At 36.9% G+C, this 21,100-nt stretch overlaps 3 protein-coding genes across 3 annotated transcripts; 1 reads left to right on the plus strand and 2 right to left on the minus strand.

Moving 5' to 3' along the window:
- Positions 1–6,626: 6,626 nt before the first annotated feature.
- Positions 6,627–7,303, minus strand: LOC110876722. Its single transcript, XM_022124885.2, has one exon. The coding sequence runs from the start codon at positions 7,194–7,196 to the stop codon at positions 6,864–6,866; it is 333 nt and encodes a 110-aa protein (XP_021980577.1). The 5' UTR covers positions 7,197–7,303; the 3' UTR covers positions 6,627–6,863.
- A 5,613-nt stretch (positions 7,304–12,916) lies between these two features.
- Positions 12,917–16,050, plus strand: LOC110939596. Its single transcript, XM_022181163.2, has 3 exons — positions 12,917–13,208; positions 15,588–15,668; positions 15,761–16,050. The coding sequence occupies exons 1-3, from the start codon at positions 13,056–13,058 to the stop codon at positions 15,890–15,892; spliced, it is 366 nt and encodes a 121-aa protein (XP_022036855.1). The 5' UTR covers positions 12,917–13,055; the 3' UTR covers positions 15,893–16,050.
- A 71-nt stretch (positions 16,051–16,121) lies between these two features.
- Positions 16,122–20,410, minus strand: LOC110876729 (pumilio homolog 12). Its single transcript, XM_022124892.2, has 7 exons — positions 20,153–20,410; positions 18,349–19,380; positions 18,092–18,254; positions 17,346–17,509; positions 16,997–17,255; positions 16,669–16,785; positions 16,122–16,529 (listed from the first exon to the last, which is right to left on the minus strand). The coding sequence occupies exons 2-6, from the start codon at positions 19,347–19,349 to the stop codon at positions 16,678–16,680; spliced, it is 1,695 nt and encodes a 564-aa protein (XP_021980584.1). The 5' UTR covers positions 19,350–19,380; positions 20,153–20,410; the 3' UTR covers positions 16,122–16,529; positions 16,669–16,677.
- Positions 20,411–21,100: the final 690 nt, after the last annotated feature.

Here is a 21,100-nt window from a genome sequence, read left to right on the forward strand (position 1 = left end):
GTTTGTTGAATCTTACAAAAATAAGAATACAGAGAAGTTGTGTTTAAAAAAATTGAAAAAAGTAAAATTTAAGACAAGTGTTTTGAACAATGAGGGTTTAGAGGTTAGAAAGGATGCCTCGGGGAGAGATTATGTTCATCGTTGTTTGATACAGGCTGAAGAAAAAACATATTATAAGTAGGTTAAAAATTGCTACCTTGTTTCTATATATTGTCAGTATCTATTTTCTGTAAGAAAAACTTTTAATTTATATTTTGTATTTTGTATAAAGTGTAATATGACATTTCTGAAATGTATGAAAACTATAGGATTTATCGCACGATTTGTTGTGGCTGTTATCAGAGAGGAGGTTAAAAATTGATAACTTGGTTGCAAAAGTACACGGAACAAAGCAGAGTTGTAAAGTTGATGTGTGTTACGTTTTCCCTCGTGAAAATGAAAAGGGATTGGTTGTTGGTTTTATGGGGTAAGGGTGGACAACTTTTTGCTTTGAAAATAACATTGAGGAAAGTTGCCAACTATTGTTTCATTGGATGAGAAGTACTCCTGAAGACCACTTTAACTTCACTGTCAAGATTTTTAACAAAGACGGGATTGGACTTCACGTGGGGACTACACATCACTGCAGCCGTAGCAATCACCGACACCGCAAAAGACGTCCACATTACAAGAAACAGTTTGAATACCATGTCATAAGGACACACAGCCTGGATATCTACTTTTAATATGGTTAATTTTACTTATAATGTTGGATTTATTTGTTACTTAAAGTATATGTTATGGAGAATGAATAACCAAACAAATAATTTACTTTTACAGACGATACCGAAAAAGTTTGTTCGAGAACACCAACTAAATAAGTATTGTAGTGTTGTGTTGTCATTTGGTTATGTGAAGTTTCTGATATAGCTGCTTGTAAGGAGAGATCCTAGAAAAGCTGATGATAACACACATCTAATGATGTATTCGAACTGACAACGTATCATGGATGAAGCGGGATTGTCTACGGGAAAAATGTTAAGGTTTGAGATGGTTGAAGAAAAAAGTGTGCCAGGAGATAAAGTACACTTTGAAGTTTGTTGATATGGTTTCTGAACATCTTTTTACGGTTTAATGGTTTATGTTTTTGTTGGTATGTTTAATAGACAAATTTCCTCTTCCAAAATTAAATGCATGCAGGATGAAGTTATGTGGTGATGCCGATGGTGTGTGAAAGTTATATATTTTCCAAAGTTTGTGTATTTAGCTTTTTATGTTTTGCATCTAAACATTACTATATGGGTATCTTGTAGTTGGTATGTGCTACATCACGTTTTTTCTAGTCGCTCAATGGAATATAAGATTTAAAACTAACAAAATACTCTACAACCTCTAATTATAGACAATACATACGAAATAAATCAGTTTAGATGTTTAAGAAACGTGCATCAAATTCAAAAAGTCTTCGGTTCTTCAAAAACGGGTATGGATACGAAATCCCTCAAAATACGATAACATACTATAACTAGACTGATGGTGGGGGTGGGATGAAAATGCGTGTATCACCACGGATATATGCAATCTCCTTCTCAAGAGCGCGGATGCGCTCCTCATGGGATGAAAGAGTAACAAGAGGTGGTGGAAGTGAAGGTACTGATGAAGCTGATGGTGGATGAGATATCGGTAGTGGTGGAGGTGACGATCTGGGTAATGGTGGCTGAGAAGATGATGATGGAGCACTCTGAGATGTATCTCGGTGGATGTGACTCTGTACTTGGTGGTGGTAAGTGGCATGTGAATCGGGTGGTACGGGTCTGACGGGCTCATGCCCAAGAGTTGCGGAACAAGTGAATCAACAAAGTAGGGTAAGGGGTAGGAGACAGTACTGTGCATGAGTGGTGGAGGATGAGGCAAATCTCCGACAGTGGAAAATGGATCAACATGAGGATACTCAGTCATAGGATGATTGTGGGAAACGTATGATGGCCCTGTAGTAAACGGGTCCTGATAAGAACCGAGAGTCGGTGGAACAGTATAGCAGAAAAGGATCCAATAAAAGGATATGGTGGTAGGTGCTCGACTGGCTGAGAAATACTACCTAAAGTGAAATGTGATGGTGCGTCTCCTGATGAATACAGTGGTGGTACAGACTCAGATGGATGATCGGTAGGGAATGTAGCAGGATCAACATGAAACGGTAATGCATCTGAAGATGGGGGTAAAACTGTATCGGGTGAAAGAATAGGAGATAGTGTATGTGGGGAAGTAGGAGCGGAAGATGAAATATCAACGACTGTGATCTCGGGCTGAGTTACCTCTAACATAGCTATGTCGAAGTCCTCTCCAATACCGAGGTCATCATCAATGTGGTCAACATGAATAACAGGGATGATATCGTCATCATCGTCAATAACAGAAGGAATGACGTGATCTTCAGCGTCAATATCACCATCAACTGGATCTACCACATTAAGTGGTACGAGAACGCATGCAACATGTTCACCCTCAGGGTGACCATATGTGATCATATCATGAAAATGTGATCACAGATACGTTTCCTATCAACAACCACTTTGCATCTATTTTATTTGATACTGACGCAGACTATAGTTTTATATCTTTAGAGTTCAAAGATATTTTAGATTAAATTCAAATAAATTAGACATTCATTCGTATTCCTCTACTTAATAACGAAACGCTTCTTGTTCATGGCGAGAAGAACGAAACGCCACTACGAGTTATCACTTTTTAGCACAGGTAGTTGACAAGAAGGCCAGGTAGCTGAAACTTGAGGAGATCCCTGTTGTGAAGGAATTTTCCGAAATTTTCCCAGAAGACTTGCCGGGAGTAGTCGAGTACCACCACAACGACAAGTTGAATTTCGTATAGACTTAATTCCAGGAGCTGCACCCGTAGCAAAATCTCCTTACCGACTAGCCCCTTCAGAAATGCAAAAGCTGTTCACCCAACTTCAAGAGTTGTTGGACAAAGGTTTCATTAGACCAAGTTTCTCACCCTGTGGAGCTCCAGTTTTATTCATGAAAAATAAGGATGGAAGTTTCAGAATGTGCATTGATTATCGAGAATTGAATAAGCTCACGATCAAGAATCGGTACCCAATACCGAGAATCGATTACTTGTTTGATCAACTTCAAGGATCGAGTTTTTATTCAAAGATTAACTTAAGGTCAGGATACCATCAGCTTAGAGTTCAAGAAGAAAGTATTCCGAAAACGACATTCCGAACTCGCTACGGTCATTACGAGTTCCTTGTTATGCCTTTTGGCTTAACAAATGCACCAACATTGTTCGAGGACTTAATGAACCGTGTGTGCAAGCCTTACCTTGATAAATTCGTGATAGGGTTTATCGATGACATATTGATATATTCACGAAACAAGGATGAACACGAATATCATCTTAGAACTATTCAGGAGAAACTGTATGCAAAATTCTCTAAATGCGAATTCTGGCTTCGCGAAGTTTAATTTCTCGAACATGTAGTCAATTAGAAAGACATACATGTCAATTCATCTAAAATAGAAGCCATTAAGAATTGGAACGCACCAAAGACACCAACCGAAGTAAGCCAATTTTTGGGATTAGCGGGTTATTATTGGAGATTCATTGAGAACTTTTCAAAGGTTGCTCAACCACTAATTTCCCTCACTCAAAAAGATAAGAAGTTTAATTGGGGGGAAAAGCAAGAAGCAGCTTTCCAACTGCTTAAAGACAAACTTTGTGATACGCCAATTCTATCACTTCCGAATGGTACAGAAGATTTTGTAGTTTATTGTGATACATCACATCAAGGGTTAGGATGCGTATTAATGCAATGAGAGAAGGTTATTGAATACGCATCACGCCAATTAAAAGTTTATGAGAAGAACTATACCACACATAACCTAGAGTTAGGTGCGGTGGTATTTGCATTAAAAATTTGGTGGCATTACCTTTACGATACCAAATGCACAATATTCATAGATTACAAGAGTCTTCAACACATATTTAATAAGAAAGGGTTAAATATGCACCAAAGACGTTGGGTTGAATTGTGAATGACTATGATTGTGAGATCAAATATCATCCAGTAGGGGTGAACATTGTCGCGGACGCCTTAAGCCGAAAAGAATACATGTATGATCATTTGGACTCACAATTCATGATAACCTCACCTCTCAAATTTATGACGCGTTTTAAAACCGTGAGGGGTAGGCGTTGAGGGCGTGTTGGCTGCCAAAGCGGACAATATCATGGTGCGGTTACGCTGGGCTCATATTGGTTGTGAAGAGGAACGAAAGCTTCCTTATAAGGGGCTTGATACCTTCACCATCATGACGCGTTTTAAAACCGTGAGGGGCGGGCGCTGAGGGCGTGCTGGCTGACAAAGCGAACAATATTATGGTGCGGTTACGCTGGGCTGTTACATCAGCATCCCCTACAGGCGCACGAACATTAGTTTCGGTCCCACCATACATATCCTTAATTATGTCTATATATTTCCCAGGTAACCATCCACCCTCCAAACTAGTTCCAGTCCCACCATACATATCCTTAATTAACAAGTATTATATTATCTACAAATAATGTTTTAGTGTTTTTTTAATAAAAAAATGTCGGCATGCGTGACGAACGTGCCTCACGCATTGGCATTTGGGATCCCAACACATCGGAGCACTACAAGCTTTGCAAAACAAAGCTCATGCAGTTCTCCACTTAAAATTGGTTATATGTGGAACACGCTTCTATACACACGCATGCATGAACTGGATTAAAATATTTGTAGGCACTAACGCCCTTGGACTCCCGCATCATAGCCACAACAACCTAAGTGTGACTTGAACCAGTAGGGGAGATTTCTAGCCTTAGCGCCGCCATGTTGCCTTTATCCTGCGTTACAGTCCTATTGTGGATACACAAAGCCTACCAAGACCTTGCCATTTCTTGACTTATTTAAAATGATTTCTAAGATATTTTTGGGTTTGTTTCTGGACTCGAAACCCTTATGTATACACTTAGGATCCCTAACGTCTTTCATATACAGTTTGAAGTTATAAATCTACGAAAACGAACATCAAGAAGTGATATCCCTAGAAGATGCACCCGATACACATTGTTCAACAAGCTTGTAGTATACTTGCCATATGGTCTACATTACAAACTAAGGACATGGTCTTTTGAGCCAAAAGGCTACACAATAAAGGGATCAAAAGACACAAAAATTGGATGTACAATAATCTCATGTACACCCTATTGTTCATCATCACAAGTAACATATGTAATGATTCTTAATGACACAATGTCCTGGACAGAAACAAATTGAGACCCTAAAGAAGACGGTTCATTTAACAGTGAGAGAAAAAACTGCAGTAAATGCACACATTGTTGCAGCACATGTATAGAGTCAAGGCTGCAACATGAACATGTCAGGACCCGACTTGAAAATACAAAGAAATTGAACATTAATTTTTGAATCAGGAGTCTGAGTTGAAGATTACAGATGAGAGGAAAAGACAACTACAAGGACTGCATAACTGTTTATGAATTGAATATAGAATCTGCAGAAGAACACTTGAACAATGATGACAGAAAGACATGAAATTCCTAAATTCCAAATGCCTAGTCAACAAATTAGGGAAGAACTAAATCAACCATGTTTTAACCCCAGTTATGATATCAATAATTTAAATTATAAACATCATAAATGTATCCAATCAAGATAGACAGACATAACACTACACCGGTAAATAATCATACATCCATCAGAACAAGTAATCAGACCACAATAATGAACCTATAGAGTATATTATAGTAAGATGGCCGACAATCCTTCCGTTATCATGGTCAATCAATCATAATTATTAACATAATCAGCAACTAACAACATCCACTCACTAGTAGCTGTAAATTAACCAGAATATTCACAAGCTTAAACTATATAACAAACAGGATTAACAACAATAATTAGTGTTACCGTACACCACAAGACAGAGAAGCCAAATTACCGTCATATAAGTGTTGAAAAATTAGTCTGAAAGTGAATCGGAGTAATGTGACTGATTATCCTACTTTTTTAGCATTCAATTAATCATATACTGTAAACATAATCAGCAACTAATAACATACATCCATTTACTAGTAGATGTAACTTAACCAAATATTCACAAGCTTAAACTATATAATAAACAGGATTAACAATAATAAGTGTTGAAAAAACAGTCTGAATGCGACACCGAGTAATACAGCTGATGATCCTTCCTTTTAAACATTCAATAAATTATATATTATCAACATTATCACTAGTATATGTAAATCAACCAGAATATTCTCAATCATACACTACATAACAAACAGGATTAACAACAATAATTATGGTTCCTGTACACGACAAGACAGCTAAGACGAATTACCGTCAAATAAGTGTTGAGAAATCAGTTTGAATGCGAATCGAAGTAACATGACCGATGATACTTCTTTTTTAACATTCAATCAATCATATATTATCATCATAATCAGAAACTAACAATATATATCCATTCACTCGTAGATGTAAACTAACCAAAGGTCCAAAACATTCACAGCCATAAACTATATAATAAACATGATTAACAACAATAATTAGTCTGAATGCGCTTCGGAGTAACATGTAACAATCAATCAATCATATATTATCAACATAATCAGCAACTAACAATATACATCCATTCACTGGTAGATGTAAATCAACCAGAATACTCTCAATCATAAACTATATAATAAACATGATTACCAACAATAATTAGGAATATTCTTAATCATAAACTATATAATAAACATGATTAACACCAATAATTAGAGTTACTGTACACAACGAGGAAAATAACAGCCAAATTACCGTGGAAAACTCAATCCGAGTGCGAATCAGAGTACGAATCACGAACACCGCGATCGTAACCTAAAAATCCACCACCAACACCGGCAGAACTGCTGTTATCGGAATCGTAATCCGACTCATCATCATCATAGTAAGAATAATAATACGAATCAGGAGGAGTAGGAGGAACACAGAAGAAGTTCCAAACGCAGATCACGAAACGACCTAATTGTTGAAGAGGAAAACAGATCACCAGATCTAGCAACTCCTGGCTACTGATTCGATCGGAGATACAGGCTACCGATTGCCATACGTCGGCGGAGACGGTGGCTACCGACGCGACTAGCACGGTGTTGAATACCATCGGAGATAGTGGTTAGGGCGGTGGAGATGAGGGTTTGATTGGTAGTTTTTGTTGTTGTTTGTCCATTGCTGGTGGAATGAAGTTGTTGGTGGATTAATTAAATTACTTTTGTAAAACGTAACTGTTATTTATTGCTTTGGCGTAAAATAATTAAATTCTTTCAACTAGTAAAAGTCCTTGTGCGCTACCGGATTAGTCTAATTTTTTATTTTTTTTTTTTTAAGGTGTGAATTATTCGTGAATGTCGGTAGGTAGGGGTGCAAAAAAGCTCGAACGACGAGCCGAGCTTAAACGAGCTCGAGCCCGAGCCTAAAAACAAGCTCGTTTAGTAAACGAGCCCGAGCCCGAGCTTCGCTTATCGAGCTCGAGTCGGCTCGCGAGCCTTAACGAGCTTGCTTTTTATATATTTTTTTATTAATATATTAAACTTGTATTTAAATAATAATATTTACCATTTATATAAATATAAAAAATAACTAAATTATATGTATAACATTAATTATAATTAATAAAAATTAATTAATAAATGAGTTAATTACTGTTTTCGTCCCTGTGGTTTGTCAAAAATCACTATTTCAGTCCATTAGTTTAAAAATTGCGATTTCAGTCCCTGTAGTTTCACTTTCGTAACCATTTCAGTCCACCTCGTAACCATTTCAGTCCCTGTACTTAACAGAATAATGGATTGAAATGGTTACGAAAGTGAAACCACATGGACTGAAATGGTTACGAAAGTGAAACAGCAGGGACTGAAATCACAAATTTTAAACTAATGGACTGAAATAGTGATTTTTGACAAACCACAGGGACGAAAACAGTAATTAACTCTTAATAAATACTAAACGGGTCGAGCCCGAGCCGAGCTCGAGCTTGAAAAATAACATTCGAGCCGAGCTCGAGCATTAGAAATAAAGCTTGAATCGAGCCGAGCTCGAGCTTTCATATGTTAAACGAGCTCGAGCTCGAGCCTGGTGGAGCTCGGACTCGGCTCGGCTCGTTTGCACCCCTATCGACAGGTTTAGCATACATTGTCTTAACTGAGTCCGTGTTAGAGAGCTCATCGCACAATAGATCCTCAATTTAAACCCCTCAATGAGAAACCCCTATCACTCAGACTCGAACTTGAGACCTAGAGGGAAAAACTCACCTGTGCCTACCATAGGTGGAACTTAAATACACATGGCCACCACTAGAGCACTAGTGATGGTTATCTAATGTTTCATTTGAGTTCAATAATTTTCGTATACCAATGTCATGACAAGTAGGTTTAGTGGTTAGACACTTGGTTTCTCTCATTGAGGTCCCAAGTTCAACTCCCACTAGAATCACTTTGAATGACACTGGTGGTGGCAATGAAGTTTAGAGCTAGGCCTCTCTGGAGGTCAGTAGTTTGAAACGAGCCAAATCGGTTTTACCGTAGTAGGCCTTTAGGCGGGCGAGTTTTCCCCGGAACTGGTGGCTTGGTAGCTCGGGTATGCATCCAACTCTGACCGTTATGGACGAGGGGATGCATTTGCTCGATTGAGGGCATCCCAGGATGCTTATTCAGTGATTTAGTTGGCCGTCAAAAAAAAATCGCATGCCAATACGTCCATAAAAATAAATATATGAAAAACAATTTTTTTTAAATTAATTGATGAAAAAAAGGTGCTGGGTGATGCGGGCGGACATCTTTTATACTACGTGTTTAAGGGCACGAAAGAAACATATAAAATATATGATACGATTAAACGAAATGTATTAAGTGGTGACGAATCAGCTACTCGCTTTGAATTTATAGCGATGCATAAAAGTGATATACATTAAAAACACAGAAGGAAAAAAAATACTAAAAACCCGGGGGTAACAGTGAAAAGTTAGAAACTTAAGGAGGAGATTTGTGATTGTATAAATTAGGAGAAAAAAAAGTAGTTAACGAAATAGAGGGGGCTAAAATGAAAATGTTAAAGTTAAGAGGCTAGTAATGTCAATGGAAAACCCCACCGACATCGGCTTCTAAGTTATATAAGAATATTGTTGAAGCGTTTGATCCTCCAAAGTTAGCTTTCAAATATTATTGTAATTTGTTGTTGCGACAAAATCCGAGTTGCATCATATAAAGAACATTTAAAATGTGATTCGGGGCCATGTGTCAAAACACGCTCTGCCGCTCAAGTTAGTAATCTATAACATGATAGACATATATATATATATATATATAAACAAGTGTAAGAGATAAAGGAATACGGTAGAGTAAACACAATTTATATACTATTAATTTATAACCTTGTTGTGCTTTAGTTGTTGTACAGTCTGCTTTATATGTTGTTTTCATATTTGAAGCATTTATTTTCTTATTGGACAATATGGGCTGTGGATGACTTCATCCCCATCTAAAAAAACTCTAATTATAAATTATAAATTATTTATATACTATTATTTTGCAACAAGTTTGTGTATATATGAGTTGTACATGTGTTCTAGTGTTTTTTTTTTTTTTTTTTCTAAATGAAGTTGTTCAAAATTTATATACTCTTAGTTTGTAACATTGTTAGACATTAAAACTTGTATTTTTAGCTTATAAAGTTGGGCATTGCTTTATGATAAAACCATGTACAATAGTATTTATTTATATACTATTATTGGTAACATTGTTAGGTAGGGATGAGCACGGTACCCGTTCGGTACCGGTACTGAAAAACAAGAAAAGTGGATACCGGTACCGAATACACCGGCCGTGACATGGAGCTCATGTATAATGTTTAGGGGTTGTTTGGTAACTTTTGAATGGTTAAGTGTTGAATCAGTAAGAGAGGTCTGAACTATTAAATGTTTAAGCAATATGAGGTCTGAACTATTAAGAGACAGTATAATGCTTAACCGTTCAGAGACAAACGTCTGACCAATTCAGCTTAGAGGTCTTAACCATTGAGACTTAGTATAATAATTTATCATTCAGATGCAAATGTCTGAACCATTCAGATGCAAATGTCTGAAATATTCACACATTTACTCAGGAAACAAACAGCATGAATCATTAAGTGTTGAACCAGTAAGAGGTCTGTCTGAACCATTCAGACCCTCATTAAGAGGTAAACAAACAACCCCTTAATTATTAACTAACCCATGTCGGCTGAATTTGTAAGCCCCGGCCGCAACGCGGCGGGGTCTTACATCTAGTTGTCATCAAATATGATAGTTGCCATATGGGGACCACCAGTATAGGCACATGAAGTTAGGTTGTATAAACGGAGAGAGATAAATCATACTCAATAAACGAGTCAAGAGGAATTTACATTGTAGGAGCAGTGTGTTCTATTATTCAATAGGGGATGAATGATATGTATGAGGTGAGTACCTCTTTATAGATAGGGTTGGAACATGTATTTGACGATACGGACAACACAAGTTCAAAACATGAATACGACTTGTTTAACTACATTATATCCAATGTTTATAACACAGTTGTATATTTAAGTACTAAGCATGAGAAAGGATGGATCATAACCTTCTAATTTTAATTGTTTAAAAAAAGTGAAAAATCGCATGGTGTACTTTTTAGGTAAATGTGTCTAATCGTGTCTTATACAGGTTACCTATTGTCAGCCCTATTTATAGATGCCAAATATGTAAGCATATAAACCTTTATGGCTTAGCTAATGTCAATTGATTCAGTTGTAACATTACGTTTTCTTGAGTTTTGACACTAAACCCACTAGGGCTTGAACAAAATCCACTTTGAGGTCTAGTTTTTCTCTGAACTACATGGTCTATCAAGACAAGGCCAAGGACCATGTGATCAAGGTAATCTAAGGTGGGGTAATACAAGGTAAGGCAAGGTCGGGGGTGAGGCCATGTTATGCCAGATAGCCTGAAAGTAACACAAGATAAGGTAAGGTTAGGTTGGGAAATATCATACTACGGATGTTTTCGAGCTAGGGGTCTCACTGGAAGCAACCTCTCTATTTCTACGGGATAGAGGTAAGGCTGTCTACATCTTACCCTCCTCAGACCCTACCTTAGCTTTGCTATTGGTGGGATTTACTGAGTCTGATGATGAATGCTTGACGATGTTTGCATGTAATATACGTGTTTCACAAAGGGTACACCATAGCATTTTGCCCTTACTCAATATGGAGAAAGGTGTTCTTACGAACATACAAATGTATTATGTTTTAAGATGCTCTGACCTATAGGCTTTGGTCTTATATTAGACTTATCTGAAAATAGCTTATATGCGAATAAAGCAATCATCTTTCATGTTTAACATAAGATTATCCAAAATTTAGAAGGAAAGGTAGAGCTATTAAGTGTGTTTTGAAATTGATTTGCAAATTAAGTAGCATGTTAAAAAATGGAAGATTAGTTATGACACTTTTAAATTAAAAGTTATTTAAACCAATAAGTGATGTATGATAAACTTTGAAAACTATGATATCACCCTAAGATAGAAAGTTCACAAATTTTAAGCTTAGATTTTAGGAGTATTGTATAACAACTTATAACACGATCGAATTCTTTAATATTTGTCTAGGGCTGTAAACGAACCGAACGAACACGAACAAGGCTATGTTCGTGTTCGTTTGTTAAGGAAATTTGGATGTTCGTGAACTGTTCGCGAACACATGACGAACAGAAGTTTGTGTTCGTGTTCGTTCGTTAAGGAATTTTGGTTGTTCGCGAACAGTTCGTGAACACTAACCACGAACGCAAACGAACACAAATGAACTTTAATTTTGAGAACACTAACCACGAATGCAAACGAACACAAATGAACTTTAATTTTGAAAATTAAAAAAAGCACCGTTAATCTTAAACATTGTACCATTTAAAGATTGAAGGTTTGGATGATATTGGGTTCAATCGATTGGAGATAGGCTGAATGAAGGAGCGTGATATTAAAGAGGGAGAGGGCCAGAGAGAGGGAAATACATATGGGGGAAAGTAAAAAATTAATAAAACATTAAAAGTTAAAAACTTTTAGAAAAATAAACATAAAAAACCGAACACGAACGAACATAAACGAATGAACACGAACGAACATAAACGAACTATTACCGAACGTTCACGAACGCAGTCGAACGAACGAGGCCTTTGTTCGTGTTCGTTCATTAAGCTTATCGAACGAAATTTTTTGTTCGTGTTCGTTCGTTAAGCTTATCGAACGAACATAAACGAACTTCCCGCCGAACGGTTCACGAACTGTTCGCTGAACGTTCGGTTCGTTTACAGCCCTATATTTGTCTTAGTCGGTACTACTTACTAATCCGATTCCAAATTTCTACCACCACTTCCATTATTTGCATGTATAATTACTTTGTTTCTAGTCGATTAGAAATTATTTAGAGATAAATATTCAATACATACTCATTTTAAGTAGAAAACTATAAGAAACGTATGAACACATGTACACAATGCTTTAATAGTGACTTATAAGATGGTTATGTAACAATATACTTCGCTCACTCTCTCTCTTACGTTACATGTAAACACTCCATACAACTACGTAAAATTATTTTCACAATTATATACTTAAAATTAGTTTTATACCGAAGTTGCCCGAAGTCTAGGTTCCGATAAATATATACATCACCCCTCATATCATTTTTTCCCTAAATTTTTTTAGTTATTGATCAATTTTTTAAATTAAAAAAAAAACAACTCAAGATAAAAAGGGGTTTGACTTTCTACGTTGACTAAAAAACCAATTTGACTTTCAAAAAACAAAAAGGAAAAAAAAAGTTCCATTTTCAAATTCCAAATTACGTATATGAGATTACCAAAATCCACTATCTTATTTCATGAATCCAAATTCCTTCTAATAAACCCAATTCACAAGCAAAATGGCGATCGATTTCAAGCTAGAGTCCTCTAAATTCAATGGCGCAAAGGAGGAAAATCGAGACCCCCGTTACAACTAAACCCGATATTGGTCTCGATTTGCAACAAGTGGCTACTGATGTTGCTAAACTTTATCAAGAATCCCTGAATTTGCGACCCATTTCTTTTGATGCTGGTCGAAGACATTCCCTTGTGAGAATCGATGAACCCTAACTTCAGTTTTTATTGTTGTTGTTTGAATTTTATATTGTTTCATTTATATTTGTTTAATTTGATGTGGTTTAGCTGACCCGTTTGGGGATATTCGGGTTAGCATGCATTGATTTTGACGTTTGGGATTGATTGTGTGTTTGGTGTGTTATCGGGTTTAATGTTTTTAGAACCGGACCAATGTCGAATCGGTCTCCTTACCGGTTCACTGGTTCAACCGTTATGGCTGGTAAGAACCGGGAGGTGTCGTAAATATTATAAAATTCATAGGGTTAAATCTGAAAAATATATAAAAAAAAAACCGGCCCAACCACTTTAAAAACCAGTACGAGCCCTTTAAAAATCGGTCCAACCCCTTTAAAAACCGGTCCAGCCGCCGGGTCGCCGGTTCAACCTCCGGATCCTTGTAATTCCGGTCCGATACCATGACCCGGGCCGGCCCAACCTCCGGTTCCCCATCCGTCCGGCCGGTTGCAGGTTGCATCGTGTATGGTTGAATGTTGAAAGTTTAGTTCATGTTTGACTTTTTTAGTCAAAAGTGGTACTTTCCAAACTTGAAATCTGATAAAACTAATGTTTGACTAATATTCATTTATTTGTTCATGTTGACCTTTTATTTTGGGAATTTGATATGCTAAAAAAAGTTAGTTGCATATCTTAATGTTTTTCTGATATATAATTTTAATTTTGGGAATTTGATATGCTAATGTTAATTTTGGATGTGAAAAGTGGTCCAAAGTTGACCTTTTTTAATTGTGTATGGACTATCTTAAACATGAACTTTAGATAGTTGGACCCTTCAAAGTGGAGGAGGGGGGGGGGGGGGGGGGGGATTTGTGGGCACGAATGATTCACGATAGAGAGAGGGAGGTCCATGGAGTAGGGTTGCGGTTTGTGAATTTTTTTAAGACTGCCGATTGTAGATGATCTTATAATTTTATCTAAACATGGGAAATGCCTCTTTTGGATTTCGGATTTCCATTCTTTTGATGTTCAAATAAGCATATAATTGATTGTGGTCCCTAAGAAAGAAAATATGAAGAACAAAGAGTAATGGCTTAAAGGAATAATGTCATCATTGTGGTATTCTAAGATTACATTCTTTCCATATCTTTTGAAGACTTCTATATGAAACTAGGTAAAACCCGTTAAGGTATTATGTATTACGGGATTGAGGATACGATGTTACATGATCGGTACAAGGTTACATAAAAAGCGCTAAAGGGTCGAGCGCATTATATAATTAGGTTAACCTTGTGTAGTAATTAGGTTAAGCTTGTGTATTAACCTACACTATAAACAAAATGGATTGATAAATATACTTAAGTTTTAACTTTGGATCTTTATCTAACAATGAGGTAAACCTAGTTAACGGTGGTGTCCGTAGCACTTGGACATTTCTAATATGTTTGGTACATTGGTGCTATAGTGGATTACTTAACAAGTAATATGCGGTTAGATTTTCACAATAAACCACATTACCTCTCAAGAGAAGAAAATGTAATTCAAGAAGAAGATTGTGTATTGATTCACTAATAACTTAACAGTAAATCTGCACTTAGATTTTAAAGCACATTTGCTTTCAAGAAAAGAAAATGTAATCCAAGAAGATTGTGAATCCATGTTGATTCATCAATAACATTGGCAACCCCCTATATTCAACTTTAACACCGACACAACATGTTGGCGTTTTGAGGGTCATTGAACAAGATTATCATAATAACCGTAAAATGCATAATATCTAGGGGTGGATTAACGAGTATGTGGAAACCGACCCAACCCACATTAGTACATGCAACTAGTTGACCGGGAAGAAAAATGGCCGGAGAATACACTTCAAGCCATGAAAACGAGGTTCAAATTGTGCATGAAATTACAAACTTGTTGAACAACGTAGGCAATATCAGGATGTGGAAACGTCAAGTATGGTAGCGTGTCAACAAGGTTACAATATAAAGTAGGATGATACACGAGAGCCATTGGGTCAAATTTTGGTTCGATGTCCACAAGAGTGTTACACGTGTTGCATGAGGACATGCGAGTACTAATGGTAGAGATAAGACCATAAGAGAACCAAGAAATCGTAATTATGATATCATCTACATATAGAAGAAGATAATTGACATTTGACTAATGACAATTAATACCCTGATACTTCTACTTCTTGCCAATATTAGAGAAGTGATGTAAGTAGCAAAACATTTATGGCTTTATTCAGGTGGCATACATGATGTGTAAAAGAGGGATGAACATAGACCAGAGGCTGTTTCATGTAATTAGATCATGAAGTTTTAGACTCACAAAAATATAATCACAAATTATAAACAATGTGAAGTTATATGTTTCTGTGTGATCATGCAGACGAAAGCATACGAATGGATTTCATCGCAAATTCAGGTGGGAAAATCAGTTACTTCAACCGACATTATCACCTACGTGCAGGTGCTTATTAACTCTCGGATCACTTATATGTTGATACTTTATAATGTATGTTGTGGTTGCTAACTTAATCTTTCTTTTTATTTTTTCTGCAGAATGAGCTCGATAGTTTGCCAACCGATCCTCATCTGAACGGGGCTTCCTCTAGCTCGACGGCTTCCATTGAAAACAACGAACCAGGTGAGAACGCGCCTCAAGATATGGAAGAGGACCCTCCCCATGTTTAGCTTCAACAATCTTGATTTCATTATTTTCATGATCTCAAATATATGATTCAGGATCTTGAGTTTTAATTGAACAATTTAATGCTTATAACATATATGTTAGGATCTTGTGAGGGTACTTAGGTAATTTCACATGCATGAACTCCAAATCTTAAATATTAATGGGCTTTTTTTGTTGATGAAATTTTAATAGATTAAAGGAAGGAGTGAAGGTAGTAATGTAGTATAGTAATTACTTTAATGCTTATGAATGCAAATTTATATATTATTCAAAGAATAACACCTCTTAATGTTATAGTTCTACAAAAATACGACAAATAAAACTCCAAATGCGCGCTCAAACGAGCACGTCGGCTTGTGTATGCATACCCTGCATACACGGTTAGAAAGCCGATTTATCCTTAATTGCACCAAAAAACCTTAACAACTACTTCTAGTTGAACAACAAACCACAAAAACGGATGGCCAAAGCCTTCGCGTATCAAGAACCCACCCACGCCATAATTTGACACGAGGAGTAAGTTACTCCTGACCTAGTCTCTTGCACAAACACAATTAGCCGCTAATGGCCGGTAGAAGCTTTTAAAACCTTTATTTCTAAAAACAAACGATCGCCTTAACTAGAAACAAAATCTTGAACCTGCAAAGAAAATTAGGCAACATTCAGATTCGGTTTGTTTATGCAAATTTTAAATGTGGTTACCCATTTCAGTTATAACGGATCACACACGATGAAGTTTAGTTATAAAGAAGTGTAATTAAACACATAAGCATCTTACCAAATTAGCTTATTTTTTGAGGCCATTACTTGACAGAACCTTTTTGCCATACGGGCTTGTGCGTAGCGTGGGGACATGGGGCTTTATTGCCTCGACTAACGCCTCGCGCAGAGCTCCCTGAATGAGACAAGTAAATATAAACATGCATATATACACACACTTGAAAAACAAAATGATTGATTGTTTAAACAATTGATCCTCCCCCCCCCCCCCCCCCCCCCCGCGTCGAAAACGTCAAGCTTTGCCACTGACAACATGTCAGATAAGTTAGGTTATCACTAAAATGGAACACATCAAATGAGTCGAGCGGGTCAAAAAATATACCAACCTTTGAAGAACGAAGTGCGGCCTGGATGACATAGTTTCCATAAGGATCCTGCATGATTTGATCTAAACGAGGATTATTCATCAGCTCGTTAACAATACAAACACGGCACTCTTCTCGCGCGTATTTCAGGCATTTTTCAACAACATTACTACTGTATTTCTGCATAGCGAGGTCCCCATAGTTACCCTCCAGTTGATCAAGAATGGCTGATGTTGCCCACGGAACTTGAAGCTCAAACACATATTGTACAACATAGTTTCTGAAAATGCACAACTCAAATAAGCATGGAATATTGTCAACAAAGTAAAACAAGATAGGCTGGTCAGGTTAGGTCCGGGTTGGGGTGTACCCGTATGGATCTTGTGAAAGAATTAGAGCGTTTGAAGTGATCTCACGAACCAAACGCCTTCGTGGTTCACCATCAGAATGGCTCAGACATTTCTGAAGCACACAGCACCCGTGTCGGTCTGTTGCCAGTTCCATGCATTTCATAGTTGCGGCTTCAAAAAGAAACTGAGAGGCCATATGCGCGAATACAGGATAGATTTGAATCAAATAATTTAAACTTAAAGGCGTAAAAAAAGTATGTTACATTTTAAGTCCAAAATAGTAGTTGTAATAAAACAGTTTTAAGTCCAAACGCCCATCAAATGCGATTTTTCTTTTCTGAAAATGGGTTATTTTTAAAAGGTTTATGACAAATGGGGTAACTTTTTTTGTTTTGAATTTTGTGTTAGTCGTTATCTTAGACAACGACTTCTGAGTCTTGGAGTTTACAACACACCAGTGTTGCAAATTTTAGTTTTATAGCAGTTGAAGTCGGTATCTTAGATAGTAACTTCACGACTTCAACTGCTACAAGACAAAAATCTATAATTTTTTTTGGTATGTAGCAGTTAAAGTCGCTATCTTAGATAGTAATTTCATGACTTCAACGGCTACAAGACAAAAATCTGGAACACTGGTGTGATAGCTTCATGTTTTTAAACTACAAGACGCTATTTTAGATAGCGAGTTAGCGACAAACCCATATGTTGTCAAGTCCTTAAAAATAACCCATTATTCAAAAAACATTCTCAATATTTTTTGTTATACCTCATTGAATTCGGGTTTTAGGTACTGCAAGAACCGCTGTGCCACATGATTGCCATTCATGTTCTTCATCAAGCCAATGATACCGGGCTTCAAAGCCGAAACAACCATAGAACACTGTTCACGCGTCTTAAGAGTTTCAACGACCTTTTGAACAGCGCGAGTCCTACAAATAAACAACAACAAGAATAAAAATAATAACATTTCGATTCCATGATCACAAAATGACACTTGAGTTAACATGACAAAAGAGAGCGAACCCATGCATATCACACGAGATCCTAACAAGATCTCCAGGCTTTCGAGTAATAACACGAAGGATCTGCATATGTTGATGCTTGTCACACACGTCAAGAAGCTTCTGAACAAGATAGTTTCCGAAAGGGTCTGTCATTAGCTCAATAATATGCACTATAACCTCGCGGAAAATGTTCTCCAAATCTTCTCTAGTTCCTTCAGAAAACTTCTTCTGCAAGGAACGACATCCTTGTTGATCTTTCGCCATGCAATATATCCTCTCTCCAAGATCATCAGATTTCTGCGACGGCTGCTTCACGACACTCGAAACAGGATCTTTTCGCTCAAAGCTACCAAATTTTAGGGACCCAAGAGGGTCACGGTCACGGGTCATCCCTGCACGCGACCTTGTGAGTATCCTTTCGGGGACCTTTTGGTTTGAGCCATGCATTCCATTAGCATGAGTCATGAACCGAGTCAGCGAAGGTGGTGCAGCCTGCTGACTGTCCATATGCAGATTCTTACAAAACTGGTGCATATGAAGTTGATGATGATACTCTTGTTCATTTTCAAGATTCCTCCAAGTTAAATGAGGCTCGGGTTTGTGTTGCGAAGGATGATAAAACAACTGTTGTTGATTCATATTCGGGATCATAGGGATCGCGACAAGTTGTTGCCCGTTAAACTCGACCCCATTGAAGGGCGTTGGAGGATTAACCAAAGGCGCGGTTGGAGATAGCATGATTGGCCCATCTTTGATGCTCAAGTCTTGAAAAACCGACGCGAATGATCGGTCATTCAGAAGATTTCCTTCAATGAATTGGACCCTTTTCATTGATAACTTTTCATCACTTAATGTATCAAGAAATGTACCATTTTCAGGAGGTGTGTAGAGATTTTTCGGGTTCTTCGAAGACGGAAAGCTTCCATATTCTTCGGTGTTGGCGGTCACGGTAGCTCGTGGTATCTCACCAAGAAGCTTATCAAATTCATCATATTCCAGTTCATGAGCTCGCTCAGGCATTTTACAAGATGTGCAAGTACTTGTTCTATACCTGTAGTTGAGAATAAAGATGTGTAAGAACTTCTTCTAGCAAATTTTAATTTTTTCATTTTTTATATATTTAATCAAGATTTATTAATAAAGGGAATATAATTTAGTGTCCAATGGCTAGGACACTAAAGAATATACGGGACATAGACACCTAAATGTGTCGTTGGTAACGAAAATACCAAGCATATGTTGACATAAGCGGGGCTTTGTATTTTAGAAACGGTTCATTTACTGTTTCCTTTAGCTCTGTTTATGCTTTTCGCTATTATTTACTAAATTCTCTCTTCTGAAAATTGCTTAATCATAAGACTCGTTATGATTTTTGTCTTGTAGTGACCAGATTCACTATTACTATTAGTGAAAACTAGGTGACACTATAACACAAAAGTCTGTCATTAGCACTCTAAAGAGAGAATTCATTTTCGCTAAAAACGAAAAACGTAAAAGCAAAGCTAAAAGAACCACTCCGTATCGACAACCTTTCTAAATAGTCCCACTTTTACAAACAAAAAATAATTTGACACACTAACAATAATACAAAATAAAAATCCAAAATAAGAAAATGATTGGATCAAGAAACCACATTGGTCAAAAAGACAAAACAACACAACAAATCAAAATCCACATATATAAAATGTACGACATTCAAGATGGATCATTTCATCAAATCCAAACCAACCCAGAAAACCATAATCATCAAACATCATTAACAACAACAAAACATCAAATCTTTGATGAAAATCATATTTGATCTTATAAAAAAGGACACATACCAGTGGAGAATTATTAAAAATAATTGAGGGATTTTGATGTGAAATCTTGAAATGTGGTGGGAGTGTGGTGGCGAGATCAAGAGGAGAGGCGGCGTAATGGTGGAGTAATATTAATATTGTTATTATTATGGTTCATAGGTGGTAGGAGTGAAGAGCAATGGGGGCCATGAAAAACAATAGCAATGCATATGATATGATGGTGTGTGATGGGGTGGTGGTACATAACAATACACAAAAACAGAGCAAATGCAATTGTACATGTCTACCCATCCCAATCCCATGCATCTCTCCCACTTTCCCCTTTTTTGCATTTTAATAGCTTTAGTTTATTTTTTTTTATATATATAATCAATAAAACTTTCAAGAAATTTGTATAAAATTATAGGATTTTAATATTCCCAACTATTCGTCATTGGCCGCCAACAGTCTCAACTTCAAAAATAACCACTGACAGTCTCAACTATTGGCATATTGGCTATCAATGGATCCTGACTAACAGAATCCTAACGTCGTTAGTCTCTGGTCGCCGGAAAACCGTTTTTGGCCAGAAAAAAGGTTTCTAAGGTCCGATCTAAGTTACAAAAAGGTTTGGGATGAAAATGTTGAGTTTTCCGGCCAAAAAGTTGCGTTTTCCGGCCAAAAAGAAGTTTTCCGGCGAAAAACGTTTTTCCGGCGACCGGAGACTAATAGCGTTAGGGTTCTGTTAATCAGGGTCCATTAGAGGTTAATATGTTAATAATTGGGACTGCTAGTGGTTATTTTTTAAGTTAGGATTGTTGGCGGCCAACGACGAACAATTGGGATTATTAAAATCCAATATTCCTTATACTCTTAGTTGTTAAGTGTGTTATGATTTAGTTTGAAACAGTAACATGGGTTGGTTTCGGTTTAGTTTTATGATTGTTTATTTTAATCTTTTTCTTTGATTCATGGGCTAGGTTTTTTAGA

This window comes from Helianthus annuus, chromosome 1 (genome assembly GCF_002127325.2).
Source record: "Helianthus annuus cultivar XRQ/B chromosome 1, HanXRQr2.0-SUNRISE, whole genome shotgun sequence".
NCBI lineage: Eukaryota > Viridiplantae > Streptophyta > Magnoliopsida > Asterales > Asteraceae > Helianthus > Helianthus annuus.